Below are 18,146 nucleotides of genomic sequence, written 5' to 3'. Positions count from 1 at the left end.
ATGTATGTAAGCCATATGTAAGCAATATATTAGAGTGCAGCAGTGTACATGGAGAAAAAGTATTTTTCTTCCTTAGTGTCTTAGTTCCTATACCAACAGTTTCTTCCTTTTCCTGCTGGGAAAGATTCCTTTTTTGTCTCTATAGAATTATAGTGCAATATTACAGAATTTATCCTGATCAAGCCAGTAGATAACTTTGGAGTTAAAATGTAAATAATGTTTCATATTTCATCATTTGAAGGCACTACTCATGAGTAGAGAGAGTATATTACCAGAGAATTAGAGGTTTAGTTAGGCAAGACTATGGAAAATGCAATGGCATGTGTCACAGAGGAGGTAAGGCCAGCTGGTTTTAAGAGGCCTTTCTGGATCTTTAAATCTCTAGAGTCTAAGTGATAAAGAGGAAACACAACATGCTAGAACTCCCAATGCCATGGTTAGGTCCTCCTTTTTTTGTTGTAAAAATAGCACTGAGCCCAGAAAATTCCACATCTGTAGTTAAGGTTTAATAAGAGTAGGATGTGGTGCTCTGTAATAAAGTTGCATTTGTCTATAGTGAGTATATATATATATATATAAAATATTTTTCCAGTAGAAGTAGTGTGGTGATACTTGAATATTTGGCCAACTATTCTGTCTTGCAGTTCCCATCAGAATACGACTTCTAAATGAGTATTTTGCACCTGGTATGCCTAGAGAGAGCAGATTGAAATGGGGTGGGCATGTTCAATCTTCAGTTGTATAAAACATGGGTACAAGGAAGAATAATCTCTTCTGAATGTCTGATGGGATGGAAGAAGTGGTCTGAAATTGCAACAAGGAAAACATTGTTTAGAGGTTAGGAGATTTTTGGCAATGAAGCCAGAAAGGCCTGGAACAGATTGCCTTGGAGGACTGTAGAGTCACCACCAACAGTGGTCTTCAAGAGCAGATTGGTCAAACATCTAACAAAAGCCTACTAAATTCTGCTTTAAAGTAGGAAATGGACTAGAAGAATTCCCTGTGTTTTTATGGGAGCTGAGTATTACATAAGGTGGCATTAATTTGTAGGTTCAGACCTGGAAAAAGTGTGTCTCATAACTATTATTCTGCAGTTGGAAAATTGGTGATGGGTAGTTTCTGAATGGACCATTAGAAAAGTGACATTCTTTGAACACAATATAGACTACTTTGAACACAATATTAGAATATTTAGAAGGAATAATAATAGCCCATAAATGGCAAAATTATAATGTTGGGAGTGTGCACGCTGTTACTACTCTCTGTATGTCTTTGAAATACCACTATTACTGTCTCGGAAGCCCCTAGCGCCACTGCAAAATTAAGATATAAAATAATATCAAAATTATGTAATATTTAGAAACATTTTCAGAGGAACAATTTGACAGTACTGGACAGAGTTGAAACTATAAAGAGTAGCATATGAGACAAAATTACTCTTCATAACTGAAGATATGTCATGCACTCTAAAACGTAGCTGGCAAGCCGAAAGCATGATTCCTTATTTGCTGTGATACCGAGTGAACTGTTTAACATTTGCGTGAAGCCTTTATGTTCTTATTTTTCAGTTTCTTCCATTAAACAGTGCAGGAACCGCATGGTCATATGACACTAAATCCTTGTGTGTTCTGAAGTTGCTTTGGGGAGAAGGAAGGAGCTGTTGCCAGAATAAGTTGTGCAAATCGATACCAGAAGCCATCACAGTGGGGCGAGTTAGGATTGTGGGAGAAACATGGAGGCCAGATGGGCTGGTTTGTGATGGCAACACTTTGCTTTCAGTTCTGTGTTGTGTTTTCCCACTGTGCGCTCATATCACTTGTGTAGTCCTTGCTGATTGGGCAGCCCTGTCCCCATAAAGCAGAAGATTAATGACCCAGATTGGGCATGTGCACCTTACCGGCTTTTGTGATGCGATCTTTACAAATTGCAGAGGAGAAATCTGTAAAGACAAAACTGTGCTTATGACCAGAGTTACATGTTCCATCTCAATAAGGAAGAGAAAGGAAACCCACGGACTAGTTTTTACCTTCATGCTATCTCCATGAAAGTCTGGGAGATTTGAGGCTGTGACCAGCTGTGAGTGGTGGTTTCAGAACTCTGTGAGTCAGGAAGCGGGATTTCTACCTTCAAGTAGAGGGTGGGGAAAAGAAAGAATTCCAGGTAGTTTAACATCACACCATCCTGAGTTGCTGGAAAACAGGCTTACATTCTGTGTTTTTAATTCTCACACTAAGATGTTTATTGTTGCAGTTATGTTTATGATTGAGCCAGTCTCTCTTTCTAGATTCACACGTCACTGATCAACGGTAGGCCTAGTGCTGATGATCCTTCACAAAAGCTTTTGGAGTTTACTTCTGCACGATACATTCGCCTTCGACTGCAGCGCATTCGAACTCTTAATGCTGATCTCATGACTCTCAGCCATAATGATCCTAAAGAACTAGACCCCATTGTTACCAGAAGGGTAAGCTGTTTCTTCATAAATGGTATTCAGTATGACTTGATGTGAAAGCCTTTTCTGATCTATTTAAGCTGGAGACAGTACTTGAGCCTTGACATTCACAGAGCTGTTTTGATAGGTTATTAAATAATTCTTGCCTTCCCTTTGACATTATTGACAACAATACTTCGTCAGAAACAACTTTGGAAATATGCTTTTTAGAGGTAGTTTTTTATTTGTTTGCTTTTTGGTTTATTTGCTTGTGTATCTGATTTATGCTAGGAACATTTTTATAATGCTTTATCATTAAAATAAAAAATCAGTTTGGCTGATGGAAATGCCACTTGAGGTTGCTTTTGATGCAACTGCAGTATCTTTTCTTCTTCAGTTGTGTTTAGTTTCTTGTACCTAGTTTTGTAAAAGGGCTGATGCAGCTCTTTTCTAAGTGTTCAGCAGCACCTTTATTTTGTGTTGCATTTAGGTATTTATTTCTGTCTGTAGCGTTTAGTTAGCATTGGTCTCATTCAACTTCAAGCTGAACACAGCTGCTGTGAGCCATACACTGTGAGTTTTAAGAAAACAGACATAAAAGCCGATGAAGCAGGGAATTCAGTGAGAAAAACAGTTTTGCTTTTGTCATCCTACTTTTCTCAGCCTCGACCTTCTTCTCTCCTCTTCTGCGAAGACTTAACAATTCATGATAAGTCCCTGAGTGTTTTTTGCAATTCAAGCCCATAACATGAAAAAAACCCACCGTAAAATACTAGACATAATAAAAAATTTAAAAGCATAAAAAATTAAGTGTGAAATCAAAGAAGCTAGTTTGCTCCAGCTTCAGGATCCTTCAAAGAAATAACAGTCCAGGAGTCAGCATGTATGACCGCCCAAGGCTGCCTTCCTGAAGCAGATGACTGTGGGGTTGTTAGGTCTGGGAGTCCTGAACTCTTTTCTTAGAAGTATCCTCAAAAAGTGTTTCTTTTTCATTCCCCGGGAGTACATGCTTCCCAGGATACAAACTGGCCAATCATGCTGATACTGCAGCTGTAACTGAACCCAGATGGTCATTTCCTGCCTCTTCTTTGCCTTGAAAATTAAATCCTTTCCTTATGTATGTTGCTTTTGCTCACCACCTGGCAATATTAATGGACTGTACTCTGCTGTATCACCGATTTTTAAGCTAAGAATTTGGATAGAATAATACACTGTCTACACACTAGTAGCAAAGAGCTGGTCAGGAAGTGAGCGCACAGACTGGTTTTAAGGGAAGTCAAAGTTCCCATTTTAAGAAAGCATACTGTTACTCCACAGATTAAATTAAAATACCACAATTTGTTATGCTTTGTGGCTTCTTAGAGGGTAAAAAAGGTTGGGTTTTTTTACAAGTAAACTTTTGCTGAGGTTACATTTGGTGGTCTTTCCTGAAGCTGAGGAATTGTGCATGCTTATTTAAGGTTAAAAGTCAGTTAATATTTTGTACCAATGAGGAAAAATAATGGTGTGTGGGGGGATGAATCACAAAATGGCAGATTTCCAAAACTGGCAAAAATTCAAAACTTCTATAATTTTCAGGTATTTCTTTTATTTTTCAAGTTGCAAAATAGTCGAATGCTGGTATTTTATTTTCCAGAGTAAGATGGAAGATGCACATACAAATAAACGTCGTTTATTCATCCCTTTTTCAACTTTGGGCTTTTTTTTTTTCCTAGTACTACTATTCAATAAAGGACATCTCTGTCGGTGGTATGTGTATTTGTTATGGCCATGCTCGCAGCTGCCCCCTGGATGAAATCACAAAGGTATTCTTTAATCTCATTAATTTATTTTCAGAAAACAACTTCTCCAATTTTTATAAAAAAAGGACTTTGCTTAAGGGAACCGAGAAAGAGGAGGCTAAAAGAGATCTTACCATATGCAGTACACAAATTATTTGCTATAATTTTCTTCATTTTCTGTGCAAACATATCTGGGTCTCTGGTAATGTAACTTTCTCAAAATAAACTCTTTGGCATTAAATTTAAACAGTTTAAGTGGCACAACAGGAAATAATCTCTCTTGCAACACAGGACATTTGTCCCTCCTAGTCTAGAAAGACTATTCCTGGGTAGATGATACAGATACAGCATGGTCGAGCAGTCCAATGCTAATTCTGGGTCTTGATATTTTTTTGATTAAATCTGATATTAGACAGACTTTTGGCAACATTGATTAAATTATCAATTAGAAAAATATTCCAAGAAAGCGAACTCTTTATTCTTAGAAATTGCAGTGTCAGTGTGAACACAACACATGTGGAGAGAGCTGTAACAAGTGCTGTCCGGGCTACCACCAGAAACCGTGGAGACCAGGAACCATTTCTGCTGGGAACAAATGTGAGAGTAAGTATGCACAGAGGTTTAGATTGTTTCATCAAGGCTTATTATTTTCTTGTTTGAGGTTGCTTTTCATACTTATTCATGCTAATTCCCAAGAAAAATCTGAAACTATTAACTGCCTTTATGGGATCATTTAAAGGTAGAGAACCTACTTGTAATTGTAACTGTTAAGATTGTTTTAAATATTCTATCCAATGTGACTCCCTGTCTAGTGGTCATATAGTAAAGGTTTCAGAATCTCTTTCTTTTAAAGGGACTTGGGAATTTATTATGCTCCTGTAAAAATGAGCAGATTTGCATCAATCATTTTGTTAGGCGCTTGAAAAGCAAATTTCTTACCGTTGGTCATAAATTTTGTCAGATAAACAACTTTGTTCTGATAACAAATGTTTTGAAAGAAACTGCTTATTGGCCAATTGCATTCCAGGTTGTCTGATGGATTGTACCACTATGGCTGAATGTGTTGCTAGTTAGTGCATCTTCTCTTTTCACATAGCTAACACACAGTATGAGCTGCAGACATTTAAGACCCTATTAGATAAAGTTTACAGTTCCATATGGAAAAGTGGTCTCTTTAGAGAAAGTATTTATTCAAGTCTTAATGTCAACTTTTTTGTGAAGTAAGTGTTTATGACTGGACTGAAGTATCTGCTAACCTAAATTGAGTTTATACTTGTTTACTGGCAGTGTTAACTTCTCAGACTTTTGTCTGTAATGAAAATAAGAGAAAAATTAGGCACATTTTCTTCTGTAATGCAGAGGATAGAAAAAGAAAGAACAATAGTTATAACTATATAATTACTAGTAGTTATTATATAAATATAAATAGTATGTATAAATAGTTATATGGTAGTAAATTTAGCATAAACTATTCTATGAGTCTATATAGTAACTATGTAAAAGTGATCGCTATTAGCACACATCACTATAGACGTGATTCCTGACAGGATTGTCTTAATGGGATCTACAGAATATTTTTAAAAACAGTGCTATTAAAGTGGTGACAGTGGTTTTGAAATGTGCTTACTTGCTAAGAAAGACAGTGTATCAAGACAGCTGAAGCTTATAGCATGGTTAAACAGAAAAAAAACCCCACCTTTTTGAGATGGATTAATATGCTTTTCTACTTATACTTTCCCCTTTGCAAAATGTCAGTTATAGGAACTGTTATATAAGGTAAATAACCCCCCCCCCCCCCAAATTTCTTTTCCATTCTTTCTCAGAATGCAACTGCCATAACAAAGCAGAAGATTGTTATTACAGTCAGAGTATTGCAGATCAGAAAAGGAGCATGGATGTTCATGGCCAGTACATAGGAGGTGGTGTATGTTTAAACTGTACTCAACATACTACTGGAATCAACTGTGAAATGTGTGCTGATGGATATTTTAGACCAAACAAAGTAAGATTTGGAAAAGTAACATTCTAATGTTTTGGTGAATTACAGCATGACATGATGATGTGTATTTTATCTGATTGCAAATAATATATGTATTTTTATCAGTTGCAGAACAGCAAAGAATTATAGAGGTTGGTTGGGGTTTTTTTATATCTGATATACCACCAAAACTTTCAGAGCAAAACAAAATGCTTGAAAAAATGTGTGGGAGGGCAGGTCAAGTTGTTGGAGAAGAGAAGAATAAGTGAAGATAAAACTTGAAGTCCTAGTGTGGAAATGTAGATGTTTTGATAGTAAGCCCATTTCTACTGTGGATAAAGCTCTAAAAAGTGCTAGTATTGGAGTTTCAGTGTCTTAAGAAGTGACAAAATTGTGTACCATCCTATATTAGCCACTTTCAAACAGTGTTAAAAAGGACCATTACATGGTACTAAGATCAGACTCTTAGTCGCATGAGATGTAACAAATACTCTTCTTGACATGATTATTGTAGAGTATGTGCTTCCTGAGCACTTTCCATTTTATTGACAAGTGTCATTCTTTGGAAAAATGACCTAAACTCAACAAAAGACATTTGTTAAGGTGACTAACAGAGTTAAACATACGAACTTCTTGCAATTTTAGAGGTCTCTGTATAAGAAGACATGCTGAGCTATATTTCTGCTCCACAAGGCCTTGCTTTTGCAGGTTCATGCATATTTTAAAAACCCATGCTTTAGAAATCCAGTATACATTGGTGCAGAGAGCAAGGCTGACTCTGTAGGTATATGGTTAGACAGCAGGTACAGATCATAGAATCATAGATCATAGAATCATAGAATCGTTTGGGTTGGAAAGGACCTTAAGATCATCTAGTTCCAACCCCCCTGCCGTTGGCAGGGACACCTCACGCTGAGCCATATCACCCAAGGCCTCGTCCAACCTGGTCTTGAACACTGTCAGGGATGGAGCATTCACAACCTCCCTGGGCAACCTATTCCAGTGCCTCACCACCCTAACAGGAATTTCCTTCTTATATCCAATCTAAACTTCCCCTGTTTAAGTTTTAACCTGTTACCCCTTGTCCTATCACTACAGTCTCTAATGAAGAGTCCCTCTCCAGTATCCCTATAGGCCCCCTTCAGATACTGGAAGGCTGCTATGAGGTCTCCATGCAGCCTTCTCTTCTCCAAGCTGAACAGCCCCAACTTCCTCAGCCTGTCTTCATATGGGAGGTGCTCCAGTCCCCGATCATCTTCATGGCCCTTCTCTGGACTTGTTCCAACAGTTCCATGTCCTTTTTATGTTGAGGACACCAGAACTGCACACAATACTCCAGGTGAAGTCTCACAAGAGCAGAGTAGAGGGGCAGGATCACCTCCTTGGACCTGCTGGTCACACTCCTTTTGATGCAGCCCAGGATACGGTTGGCTTTCTGGGCTGCAAGCACACACTGAAGCCAGCTCATGTTCATTTTCTCATCAACCAACACTCCTAAGTCCTTCTCCGCAGGGCTGCTCTGAATCTCTTCTCTGCCCAGCCTGTAGCTGTGCCTGGGATTGCTCCGACCCAGGTGTAGGACCTTGCACTTGGCATGGTTAAACTTCATGAGGTTGGCATCAGCCCACCTCACAAGCGTGTCAAGGTCCCTGTGGATGGCATTCCTTCCCTCCAACATGTCAACCGAATCACACAGCTTGGTGTCATGGGCAGACTTGCTGAGGGCGCGCTCAATCCCACTGTCCATGTCAGCGACAAAGATGTTGAACAAGACCGGTCCCAACACCGATCCCTGAGGGACACCACTCGTTACTGGTCTCCAGCTGGACATTGAGCCATTGACCACAACTCTTTGCGTGCGGCCATCCAGCCAGTTCTTTATCCACCGAGTGGTCCATCCATCAAATTGATGTCTCTCCAATTTAGAGACAAGGATGTTGTGTGGGACAGTGTCGAACGCTTTACACAAGTCCAGGTAGATGACATCAACTGCTCTACCCCTGTCCATCAGTTCTGTAGCCCCATCATAGAAGGCCACCAAATTGGTCAGGCAGGATTTCCCCTTAGTGAAGCCATGCTGGCTGTCACCAAGCACCTTGTTGTTTTTCATGTGCCTTAGCACGCCCCCCAGGAGAATCTGCTCCAAGATTTTGCCAGGCACAGAGGTGAGACTGACTGGTCTGTAATTCCGTGGGTCATCCATTTTCCCCTTCTTGAAAATGGGGGTTATATTTCCCTTTTTCCAGTCGTTGGGAACTTCACCTGACTGCCATGATTTCTCAAATATGATGGCCAGCGGTTTCGCAACTTCATTTGCCAGCTCCTTCAGGACCCGCAGATGGATCTCATCAGGTCCCATGGACTTGTGCACATTCAGGTTTTTAAGATGGTCTCAAACCAGTTCCTCTCCTGCAGTGGGCCTAGGGTCTTCATTCTCACAGTCCCTGCATCTTCCTTCCAAGACTTGGGTGGTGTGGTCAGAGCCTTTGCCAGTGAAGACCGAGGCAGAGAAGTCATTCAGAACCTCAGCCTTCTCCAAATCCTTTGTAGCCAGTACTCCCGAGAGCTTCCTGAGGGGGCCTGCATTCTCCCTAGTCTTTTAATTGCTATGTACCTGTAGAATCCCTTCCTGTTATCTTTAATACCTCTAGCTAAGTTTAATTCTAACTTGGGCCTTAGCTTTCCTTACCTGGTCCCTAGCTTCTCGGACAACATCCCTGTACTCTTCCCATGCCACCTGTCCTTGCTTCCACTTATTATAAGCCTCTTTTTTCCCCTTGAATTTTCCTCAGGAGCTCCTTATCCATCCAAGGAGGTCTCCTGGCCCTCCTGCTGCGCTTCCTTCTGGTTGGGATGCAACAGTCCTGAGCTTGCAGCAGGTGATCCTTGAATATCAACCAAGAGTCTTGGGCCCCTCTGCCCTCTAGGGCTGTATCCCATGGAACCTTCCTAAGCAGGTTCCTGAAGAGGCCAAAGTCTGCTCTTTTGAAGTCCAGGGCAGTGAGCTTGCTGCACACTCTTCTCACTGTCCTGAGGATCTCAAATTCGAGCATCTCATGATCGCTGCAACCAAGGCTGCCCTGGAGTGTCACATTTCCAACGAGCCCTTCCCTGTTGGTGAGCACGAGGTCAAGCATGGCACCTCTCCTTGTTGGCTCCTCTATTACTTGCAGAAGGAAGTTGTCTTCTGCACAATTGGGGAGCCTCCTGGATTGCTTGTGCCGGGCCGTACCGTCCTTCCAACAGATGTCAGGGTGGTTGAAGTCACCCATGAGAACAAGGGCCTGTGAGTGTGAGGCTTTTCCTATCTGTCTATAGAGTGCTTCATCTGCAGGTTCTCCTTGATCAGCGATCTGTAACAGATCCCCACAGTAATGTCTCCCATAACTATATTCCCTTTAACCCTGACCCACAAACTCTCTGTGGACTGCTCATCCAAAGAAGTAAACTGGAGCTGGGGATTCTCTGATGCACTTGCTGTAAGAAGCATTGAAGGAAAGTCTTCAATCAACTGGTAGACAATAAATGTGTATCTAGAGGTCATTACTGGTTTGTTTTGCATCTGAAGCACCTCAAAGGAAATTTTTCCCTGAAAGAAAATTCAGAAAAGTTCCCTTGTCATATGAGTTGTATTGCCTTGTATTTCAAAGCCTATACATCATGAATCAGAATGAATGTTCATGAGTAGATGATCTGTCCTCCTATTGAACACAGAGCCAAGGATTTCTTTCATTTCCTTCCTCTTTGAACCAGAGTATCTTTGCAAAAAGCATCCATTCTTGTCTTAAACATTTCCATAATCTTTGGCAAACCATCACAGAGGTAAATTGCTGTTACATTAAAAAAAAAAGTATGCCGAATGTGTCCGGCTTCATCTTCTAACCAGCAGCAGTTACTATACCTTTGTACTATTGAAGACCAAATTTTGTTCCCGCATTTAAGTTTTCTCTAGGCTGCAATCCCTTGATTTTCTGTTTACTAAAATTAAACTAGTCCCTTGATCTGCTGCTGCATATTAGTTTTTCTAGTCTTTGTTCGTACTAGTTCTGGTGATCTAGTTCCAGACTAGTACCAGACAAGAAATGGATGTAACTTTACTTTTCCCAGTGAATATTATGAGAATGTGACAGAGAATCTTCATTTTGTAGGTTTCTCCTTATGAGGATCACCCCTGCTATCCCTGCAACTGCGACCCGTTTGGCTCTCTGAGTTCTGACTGCATTAAAGATGAGCGCCATTCTGACTCACAGCGTGGTAAGGAAGCAGGAAACATCTTTTCTCTAAACTTTAAATCTGACTATGTTTCTGGATCTTGAAGTTTGAGGAAACACTACTTACTTGTGAAGGGCTGCCAGTTAGGTACCAATTCAAAACAATAGCAAATATTTAGGAAGGAGAGGCGAGGCGTAACATCATCGCTTTAGGATTTACTTTATGTCAGGTCCTTGAATGTGTTCTTGTGTGGGGATGGCAGCCTCTGACTGTGTAAAACAATGTGAAGGTCTGAGATCTAACACTGTTCATGAATGCTGTTATAGTTGTCAAAATCAATTTTGCTGCAGTTTCTATGCATCTGGTATTCTAAACATGAGAAGTAGGTGGTGAGACTGAGGTTATGCCAAGTCTGTTACATGTAATGTAACATGGAGTGTAACAAAACAGAAATGTTATGTTACTTGCACCCTCTGAGACATCTTGAATGCAGTCTGCTGCCTGCTCTTATTTATTTGTTTCACCATTTTTGCTTTTCAAGGTGCTTGGCCAGGTCAGTGTCAATGCAGAGAAGGTTACACAGGAGAAAAATGTGATCATTGTGCATTCGGGTATCGGGGCTATCCAAACTGCCAGCGTTGTAACTGCAGCCTGATCGGTAGCATTAATGAAGATCCATGCACAGAACCTTGTCTTTGCAAAGTGAGTATTAAACTGTCATTTTTGTTTCAAATAGAATCTGTGGATTGACTTTTTTTTTAATAAGGAAAATTACTTAATTAACTGGGAAGATCACTGTTTATAAGAAGCAACCTGGTGTAACTGTACACCTGGCAACCTAAAACTTAATTACTAACTACTGTATGGACTGAAAAATGTGATAACTTATGTTGAATAGTTTTGTATATTGCTGATAAACCATTTTCTATAATAACAGGACAAATGGACGTTAAAATCAAGTAATAACTGCACATGTGAGTGTGCACAGAATGATTGCATGCCTAGCTGGGTTTGATTTAGGGATGAGCTGGTATTTCTCTGCAAAGTCACAAATTTCTTGTAAAGAAAGAACATGTTCATAACATCTGTTTTATGTGAAGGAACAGCATGCATTTGGGAAGAACTATTGGAACAATTACATTAGATGTATGTATGAAATATGATTTAATTATTCGAGTATCTGAAAGGGGCCTGTAAGGATGCTGGGGATGGACTCTTCATTAGGGACTGTAGTGACAGGACAAGGGCTAATGGGTTAAAACTGAAACAGGGGAAGTTTAAATTGGATATAAGGAGGAAGTTCTTTATTGTGAGGGTGGTGAGGCACTGGAATGGGTTGCCCAAGAAAATTGTGAATGCTCCATCCCTGGCGATGTTCAAAGTTGATTGCACAGAGCCTTGGATGGCATGGTTTAGTGTGAGGTGTCCCTGCCCGTGGCAGGGGGTTGGAGCTAGATGATGTTAAGGTCCTTTCCAACCCTAACTATTCTATGATTACAAAATATAAACCATAAAAAAGGCTAAAAAAACCAATCCAAAACAAAACCAGAGGGCAGTTTTGCAGCCTTCTTTAGTTTTTGGTAAATATCCAAACCCCTTGAAATATCCTGCAGCTGTAGATTCTGCTGAACTTTATTAAAAAGCTGTATGTCAATATTTAAAGAAGTTACACTTAATTTTCTGAAGCAAATGTTAGCCAGTAGTTTATGTATTTGTTGCCAAGTATGACAGTGAAGAGGAGCCAAATACTCGTGGTTTGTTTGACAATTTTTCTGAAACTTCTTACTCCTTTTGCATAATTTATCTGATCCAAAATGCTGAACATATAAATAACCAGAGTCTGGAACAAAGAAATAGCTCCATTGGCCAATTAAAATATGAAGAAGGAAATGCAACAATTTGCCTAATTTTGACCCAGAGTAACACTACAACAGCTAATGCAGCTAACTGGTGAAGCTTTTGTAGAAACTAGATGAGAAATTGACCCCTTTAAGTGCTGTCATGGGCATGAGCCTGGTGTCCAGGATGTTTAGGTCAGATCACAGAGTGTGTCACTAGCTAGCAGCCCACCTACAGAGGTAAAAGGAAAGAAGAAGGAAACTTGTGTATTCAAATATTAAATGAAGGAGACAAGGATTCTAAGCCTATGCAGCCTTTGTGAACATAGTAGTACAAGCTATTCCTTTTTATACTCTAGTTTCATATTATTTGATCTTTAGTAAAACGTAGCTCTTGAGATCTAGTCATTGATTAAGGTTTTTATTTTTTGTTAAGAAATACAAAATAATTTCTATCTAATAATGCTGGAGACTAATTGAAATGTGTGATCCAAGTGCATCTTGAAGACTGAGAAATAAAGTTTGAGAAGAGCATGCAAATACTATTTCTGTGAAAATACAAGATTTAAAAATTTCATTATGTCAGGAGGCCCTTTTCATGAGATTTTTCCCCAAGTTTGGATATTAACAAATAGAAAGCAGTCACCATAAGCCTTTGAATTGGAGCTCGGACCATAAATGTCTTCACATGGTTTGCAAAAACAGTTTGTACTCTGCTGACAAAAGCACATAGCCTACCTCTTTAGAGAAGTCTTATGATGTAAACCTGACATGCCAAACAATGGTCCAGAAGAAGAGACTGTTGGTAGTGTTGCCACCAAAGGTCTCAGATTTCTTTCTGGTGAAATTTGCTCAATAAGAAGTAGTCTGGCAAACTGGCAGAAGCTTTTCAAACCCTTCTATGTGCTGAAATTTCACCACAAAAAAGCCCTTCCCAGGGCATGTTTAGATTTTGATGAACTGTCAGATTCTGATTAATTTTTCAAATCGGTTTTAGTTTTAATCTCTGAGTCTTATTCAATAATCTTGCTGTGCTGAAATCTTTTCTTTTACAACCTTCTGAATGCTGTTATGCCTGAATCCCATCTAATTCACTGTATTTGTTACAATAATATTGCTGATGCAAAACAAATACGCTGTTTACAGGAAAACGTAGAAGGTGAAAACTGTGATCTCTGTAAACCAGGATTCTACAATTTGCAAGAAAGAAATCCTCAGGGCTGCACAGAGTGTTTCTGCTTTGGGGTTTCCGATGTCTGTGACAGCCTAACATGGCCCATCAGTCAGGTATTTATATGTTATGCCCATGACCTAATATTCTTTCCTCAGGCAGCTGCAAAATGTGCTGTATTTCTCTTTGACATGTGCCCAAGTTGACTCCAAATTCTGGCATGTGTCTCCTTACGGAGGAATGGACTTTCAGTGTCATTTGGCAGCTGAGGTAATCAGCATCTCTCAAGGAATTACATAAGTATAATAATAATTTTATTAAGAGGATGAAAATCACACTCATTCAGTATTTGTTCCTCTGTAATAGAGAGGTAGAGACAATCCTCTTCCGAAGTGGCATATTTGCGTGTATTGGATGTCAGGCTGGGCTAATGAAAGCATTAGAGATCTATCAGTTTGGTTGAGTTTAGTGACTGCTTTCTCAGTGACACCAAGCCTGACTCCATTAACATCACTATTCTTTCTTGCAGATATCAGACATGACTGGATGGCTTGTTACTGATTTGTATCACACAAGGAGCGTGCAACCTCAGCGAAGCCAATTTGATGGACCCCATCAAATAAGTATTAACAATACTGAGGCTGTGAAAGTACTGAAACACACTTATTATTGGTCAGCACCTGAGACGTATCTAGGAAATAAAGTAAGTTCTCAGAGTCAAAACTCCTTCATAGTTTCTCTCTTTTAATCATAACATATTGATCTAACTATATAGCTTTTGTAATTAAAAATTACACATAAACCACAATATTACCAGACTTCTCAATCTATCTTTGCTCTTCAAATCATAGTGTTCCTAGCCAGGCATTCCCAGTACCCTCTTCTTGCTCTTTGAGCTTTTTATCTCCCCCCTTTCTTCTCTGCCTATTCCTGATACAATATAATCTTTCGTTTTTCTCTTGGCTGTTGCTAACTTACCTGCTCACATTCTCCATACTGTTGGTTCTTATCCAAAGCTTACACTCTTCACAACTTGTCCAATGTAGTAGACAAGGCCATTAAATTCTTCTTACCTGCCTCTTGGCTATCTTTCATGTCACATTTATTAGTTTCTGACAAGCTAGTCTTTAATTTTTGCCCTGGTTACTACTTAAAGCTCTGGGTCTGGCATTTTTTGCAGCAGAATCACAGAATAGTAGAGTTTGGAAGGGAATTCTGGAGGTCATCTTGCCCAACCTGTCTGTTCAAGCGCTGTCACTGAGAGCAGGTTGCTCAGCACTATGTCCAGAGAGCTGCTCCTGAGTGTCTGCAAGAGTGTAGTCTCCACAACCTCCCAGGACAACATGTGCTGGTGTTTGATCGCAATCACAATAAAAAAGTGTTAACTGGATGTTCAGAGGGAATCTCCTGTGTTTCCATTTGTGTCTGTTTCCTCTTGTCCTGTCACTGGGCACCACTGAAATGTGCCTGTCTCTATGCTGTTTTCATCCTCCTCTCAGGTTTTTGTATACTTTGATGAGATCTCCCTGAGACTTCTCTAGGCTGGGCAGTCCCATAACTCTTCAGTCCTCATATGAAAAATGCTTTGGGCTCTTACATTGTCTTAGTGGTCCTTTGCTGGGCTCTTTCCAGGATGTCCACCTCTTTCTTGTACTGGAAACCCAGAACTGGATTCAGAACTCTAGCTGTGGCCTCACCAGTGCTAAGTACAGGGAACCTTGCAACCTCACCTTTAATTCAGTCCAGCATCTTTGCCCGTGCAGCCCTGTTTCTTAGTGTGGTGGCACAGTAATTGAAAACAAGTCTCAGAAATGTATCATTAAGTGTTAGTTTTGCACAGGGCAACATTCACTCAAATTCTGATCTTTTTCATTTCATATAGGTCTAACTGTTGGTACTACTCTCTATCTTACTTTGAAGTAGTCACCAGCAGTTGTGGGACTAAGAAGCCTGAAAGGTGGAATATGGAATGTGAATTATTCCAACATGCTGTGCCCTGTGGCTAGGACGGTAGCTTAAACCTCTGCTGTTTGTCGAAAGTACTGTAGGTGTTTCGCTGAATGAGGACACTTATCTGAATTATCTCTAGAGCCTTCAGCTACCTTTCCTCACCTGCACAGCAACGAGCCAGCACTTGTCCTTGTGCTGATACATACAGCATGTTAAATTTTCCTTGGAAAGTGGTGTTTGGAAGCCATGTACTCCTATAATAAGGACATCGAACTCTCCCAGGTCACTGCTTTGTGTTGGTTGAAGGTTATGTTTCTAAGACTTCGCTTTTTTTTTTTATTTCAGCTCACAGCTTTTGGTGGAAACTTGAAGTATACGGTATCTTATGACATTCCAATGGAAAGTGTGGACAGTGATATAGTCTCTAGTGTGGATGTCATCATTCAGGTGGATTTTTTTTTTTTCCACCTTGTTACTATTCAGACATTATTAAGAATCTATGCAGGGGTTAAAAAAAGGCAAATAAAATAATGTTTTTATAGTAGTAGTTTTGTCAGTTTTAATTTTACTACTCATTTTTCTGATTTTCTGATCCATTTGTCTGAAACTGTGGGTATACAATACTAGTTTTAAATGATAAATACCTAGATTTTAACTTACGTGCTAACAAGTAAGGTGTTCATTAACAAGTGTACAAGCTCTGTTTAGAAAAGGAACTGCAATAAGCTGGAATGACTTGTATTTATGAAACAGACGAGTGTGCTTACTGATTGCTTACTTTTCTAGATTGATGTTGCAGCAAAAAATAAGGCTCTATATTGAATCCTGACACCTCCAAAAAGCACAATTTTGTAAAATATATACTTAACAGTAGAACAAAGGAGAAAAGACATTCTGTTTTGTAGAGGAGGGATGTGTTTTATTGTGTATTTTTTTTTAAATCTAATTATTTTTCCAAAAGAGCATCAAGTATTTCTGAAGTCTCTGAGCCAAAATGGAATGGGATTGTAGTCTTCCTGAAGCCATAGAAAAATGCAGACCTTTTAGAGTCTTTTTCCAGTGCAAGAAATCTAGTTTGCCTCTTTTCAATGATACCTGGATGTGTATCTGACCCTTGCTTAATAATATTTGTGTACAAATACAGAAAATTTTTCTCTGTCTTTCAATTTCAGGGTAATGGGCAGATTTTGAGTACAAGAGCAGCAGGCTTGTCATTGCAGCCATATGAGGAGTACTCTAATGCAGTGAGATTTGTAGCAGAGAACTTCATAGAGTTCAATACAAAAAAAGCTATAGACCGGGAGAAGTTGATGACTGTGCTGGTAAACATGACCCATCTTCTGATCAGGGCCAACTACAACATTGCCAAAAAAGCTGTGTACAGGTGAGGGAGAGAAAATATTCAAGTTCATCTATGTACTTGTACTGGTTTTGTGCATATGTATAGTCATAGTGGCAGTATTCCTAAAGTTTTACATTAATAATTTCTGGAAAAAAAAAATCTATTGGATTTTCTCAAAACAGATTTTGTCCCAAAAATATATTCATGTGGAATGTGTGGAAAAGGGCATTTGGTCATTTTAAAGATATCTGATAACAGAAACATTGTTTTCTACTTAAAAGGAATACTGCATAAAAGCCCTGTTACAATGACTGCTTTGTTAGAGGGAAATACCTCTGAAACTCTCGACAGTATGCTTATTTTGGTATGTGGCAAGTTAATCCATCACTGGCTATTGAAAACCTGCCAGTAAAGATGTTGACTGTAGTTTCTTTTAATGTTTGTTTGTAGATGTTACTGGCACTCATGTCTAAGGCAGTGTGTAATAGGAAAATTGGGCTGGAATTGATTAACTGGTCACTCTATAGTCTCAAGCCAGCTCTAGCAGTATCTACATCAGACCCTACAGGTCTCTGTTTTACCTTTTATCTGAGATAAAGGAAAAAAGTCTTATGACTCTCAAGGAAATCGATTCCAGTGCTTTGTCACTATTTACCTTCTTAGCCTTACCTCATTTCCTAATTCCTTCTTCCTCATTTCCTGATTTGGTAGCATTTCATGTCAATAACACTGGACTCGATACCAGATTTGCCTTGTGCCCTTTTTTGCCCTTGAGTATCGGTGATATTTATGTCCATTTAGAGGTAGTGTGTCTATCTTTCTCAAATATTTTTAAAGATTTAGTTAAATTATTTTACCTGTGGCTGAGAAGATCATCTCTGCTGCAAAATGTCATTGTTTGTAGTAAAAGGGTTTGCTTTGTTCTGTTGTGTGTAGCACCAATGAACTGGTACTGTTTCTCACTACTTACTCATCTGAAATATGTGTCTATTTTACACATGGTACAGTAAAGCTATCTTATTTCAGGACAGCAATAGAAGGCTGCCCTACTGATGTACCTCTAATACCATGACAGAGGGGGCAGATTTTGTTTAAATCTCTGTGGGAGAAGAGACAATGATAGTAAAACCAATGATAACAGCAGGAGGGCACATCTACTCCCCAAATTGCAACTGCAGTTGATAAGACTATGATCACAGTCCTTTCACAGCAGGAATCTGTGTGACTTCCTTAGCTGTTCCTGCCAGGGAGCAGCCTTCTCAGCAATGTTACTCCCCTGGAAGCAAACTATGCTGTTTAAACTCAATGATGTGATGTTTTCATGATCCTAGGCTGGACTCTGTGACCCTGGATACTGCAAATGAAAATGTTATAGATCTTTCTTCAGCACCAGATGTGGAATTCTGTGAATGTCCTCAAAGTTACACAGGAATATCCTGTGAG

The 18,146-nt window shown here is 39.5% G+C and overlaps 1 protein-coding gene across 1 annotated transcript in view; it reads left to right on the top strand.

Moving 5' to 3' along the window:
• The window catches only part of LAMA1 (laminin subunit alpha 1), a 101,924-nt gene that overhangs the window by 31,893 nt on the left and 51,885 nt on the right, over nt 1-18,146 (top strand). The window contains exons 5-15 of the mRNA XM_062632959.1: nt 2,285-2,464; nt 4,147-4,236; nt 4,698-4,815; nt 6,036-6,214; nt 10,339-10,444; nt 10,944-11,104; nt 13,387-13,527; nt 13,941-14,114; nt 15,707-15,808; nt 16,534-16,745; nt 18,035-18,146. Of these exons, the coding sequence (XP_062488943.1) occupies nt 2,285-2,464; nt 4,147-4,236; nt 4,698-4,815; nt 6,036-6,214; nt 10,339-10,444; nt 10,944-11,104; nt 13,387-13,527; nt 13,941-14,114; nt 15,707-15,808; nt 16,534-16,745; nt 18,035-18,146 (1,575 nt within the window). The remainder of the gene's footprint in view (nt 1-2,284; nt 2,465-4,146; nt 4,237-4,697; nt 4,816-6,035; nt 6,215-10,338; nt 10,445-10,943; nt 11,105-13,386; nt 13,528-13,940; nt 14,115-15,706; nt 15,809-16,533; nt 16,746-18,034) is intronic.

The sequence above is a fragment of the Pezoporus occidentalis genome, unplaced genomic scaffold (assembly GCF_034315485.1).
Source record: "Pezoporus occidentalis ecotype Australia unplaced genomic scaffold, CSIRO_AGI_Poc_V1 ctg4, whole genome shotgun sequence".
NCBI lineage: Eukaryota > Metazoa > Chordata > Aves > Psittaciformes > Psittacidae > Pezoporus > Pezoporus occidentalis.
The sequence above is the reverse complement of the archived record's forward strand: the minus strand, read 5'-3'. Positions and strand labels throughout refer to the sequence as shown.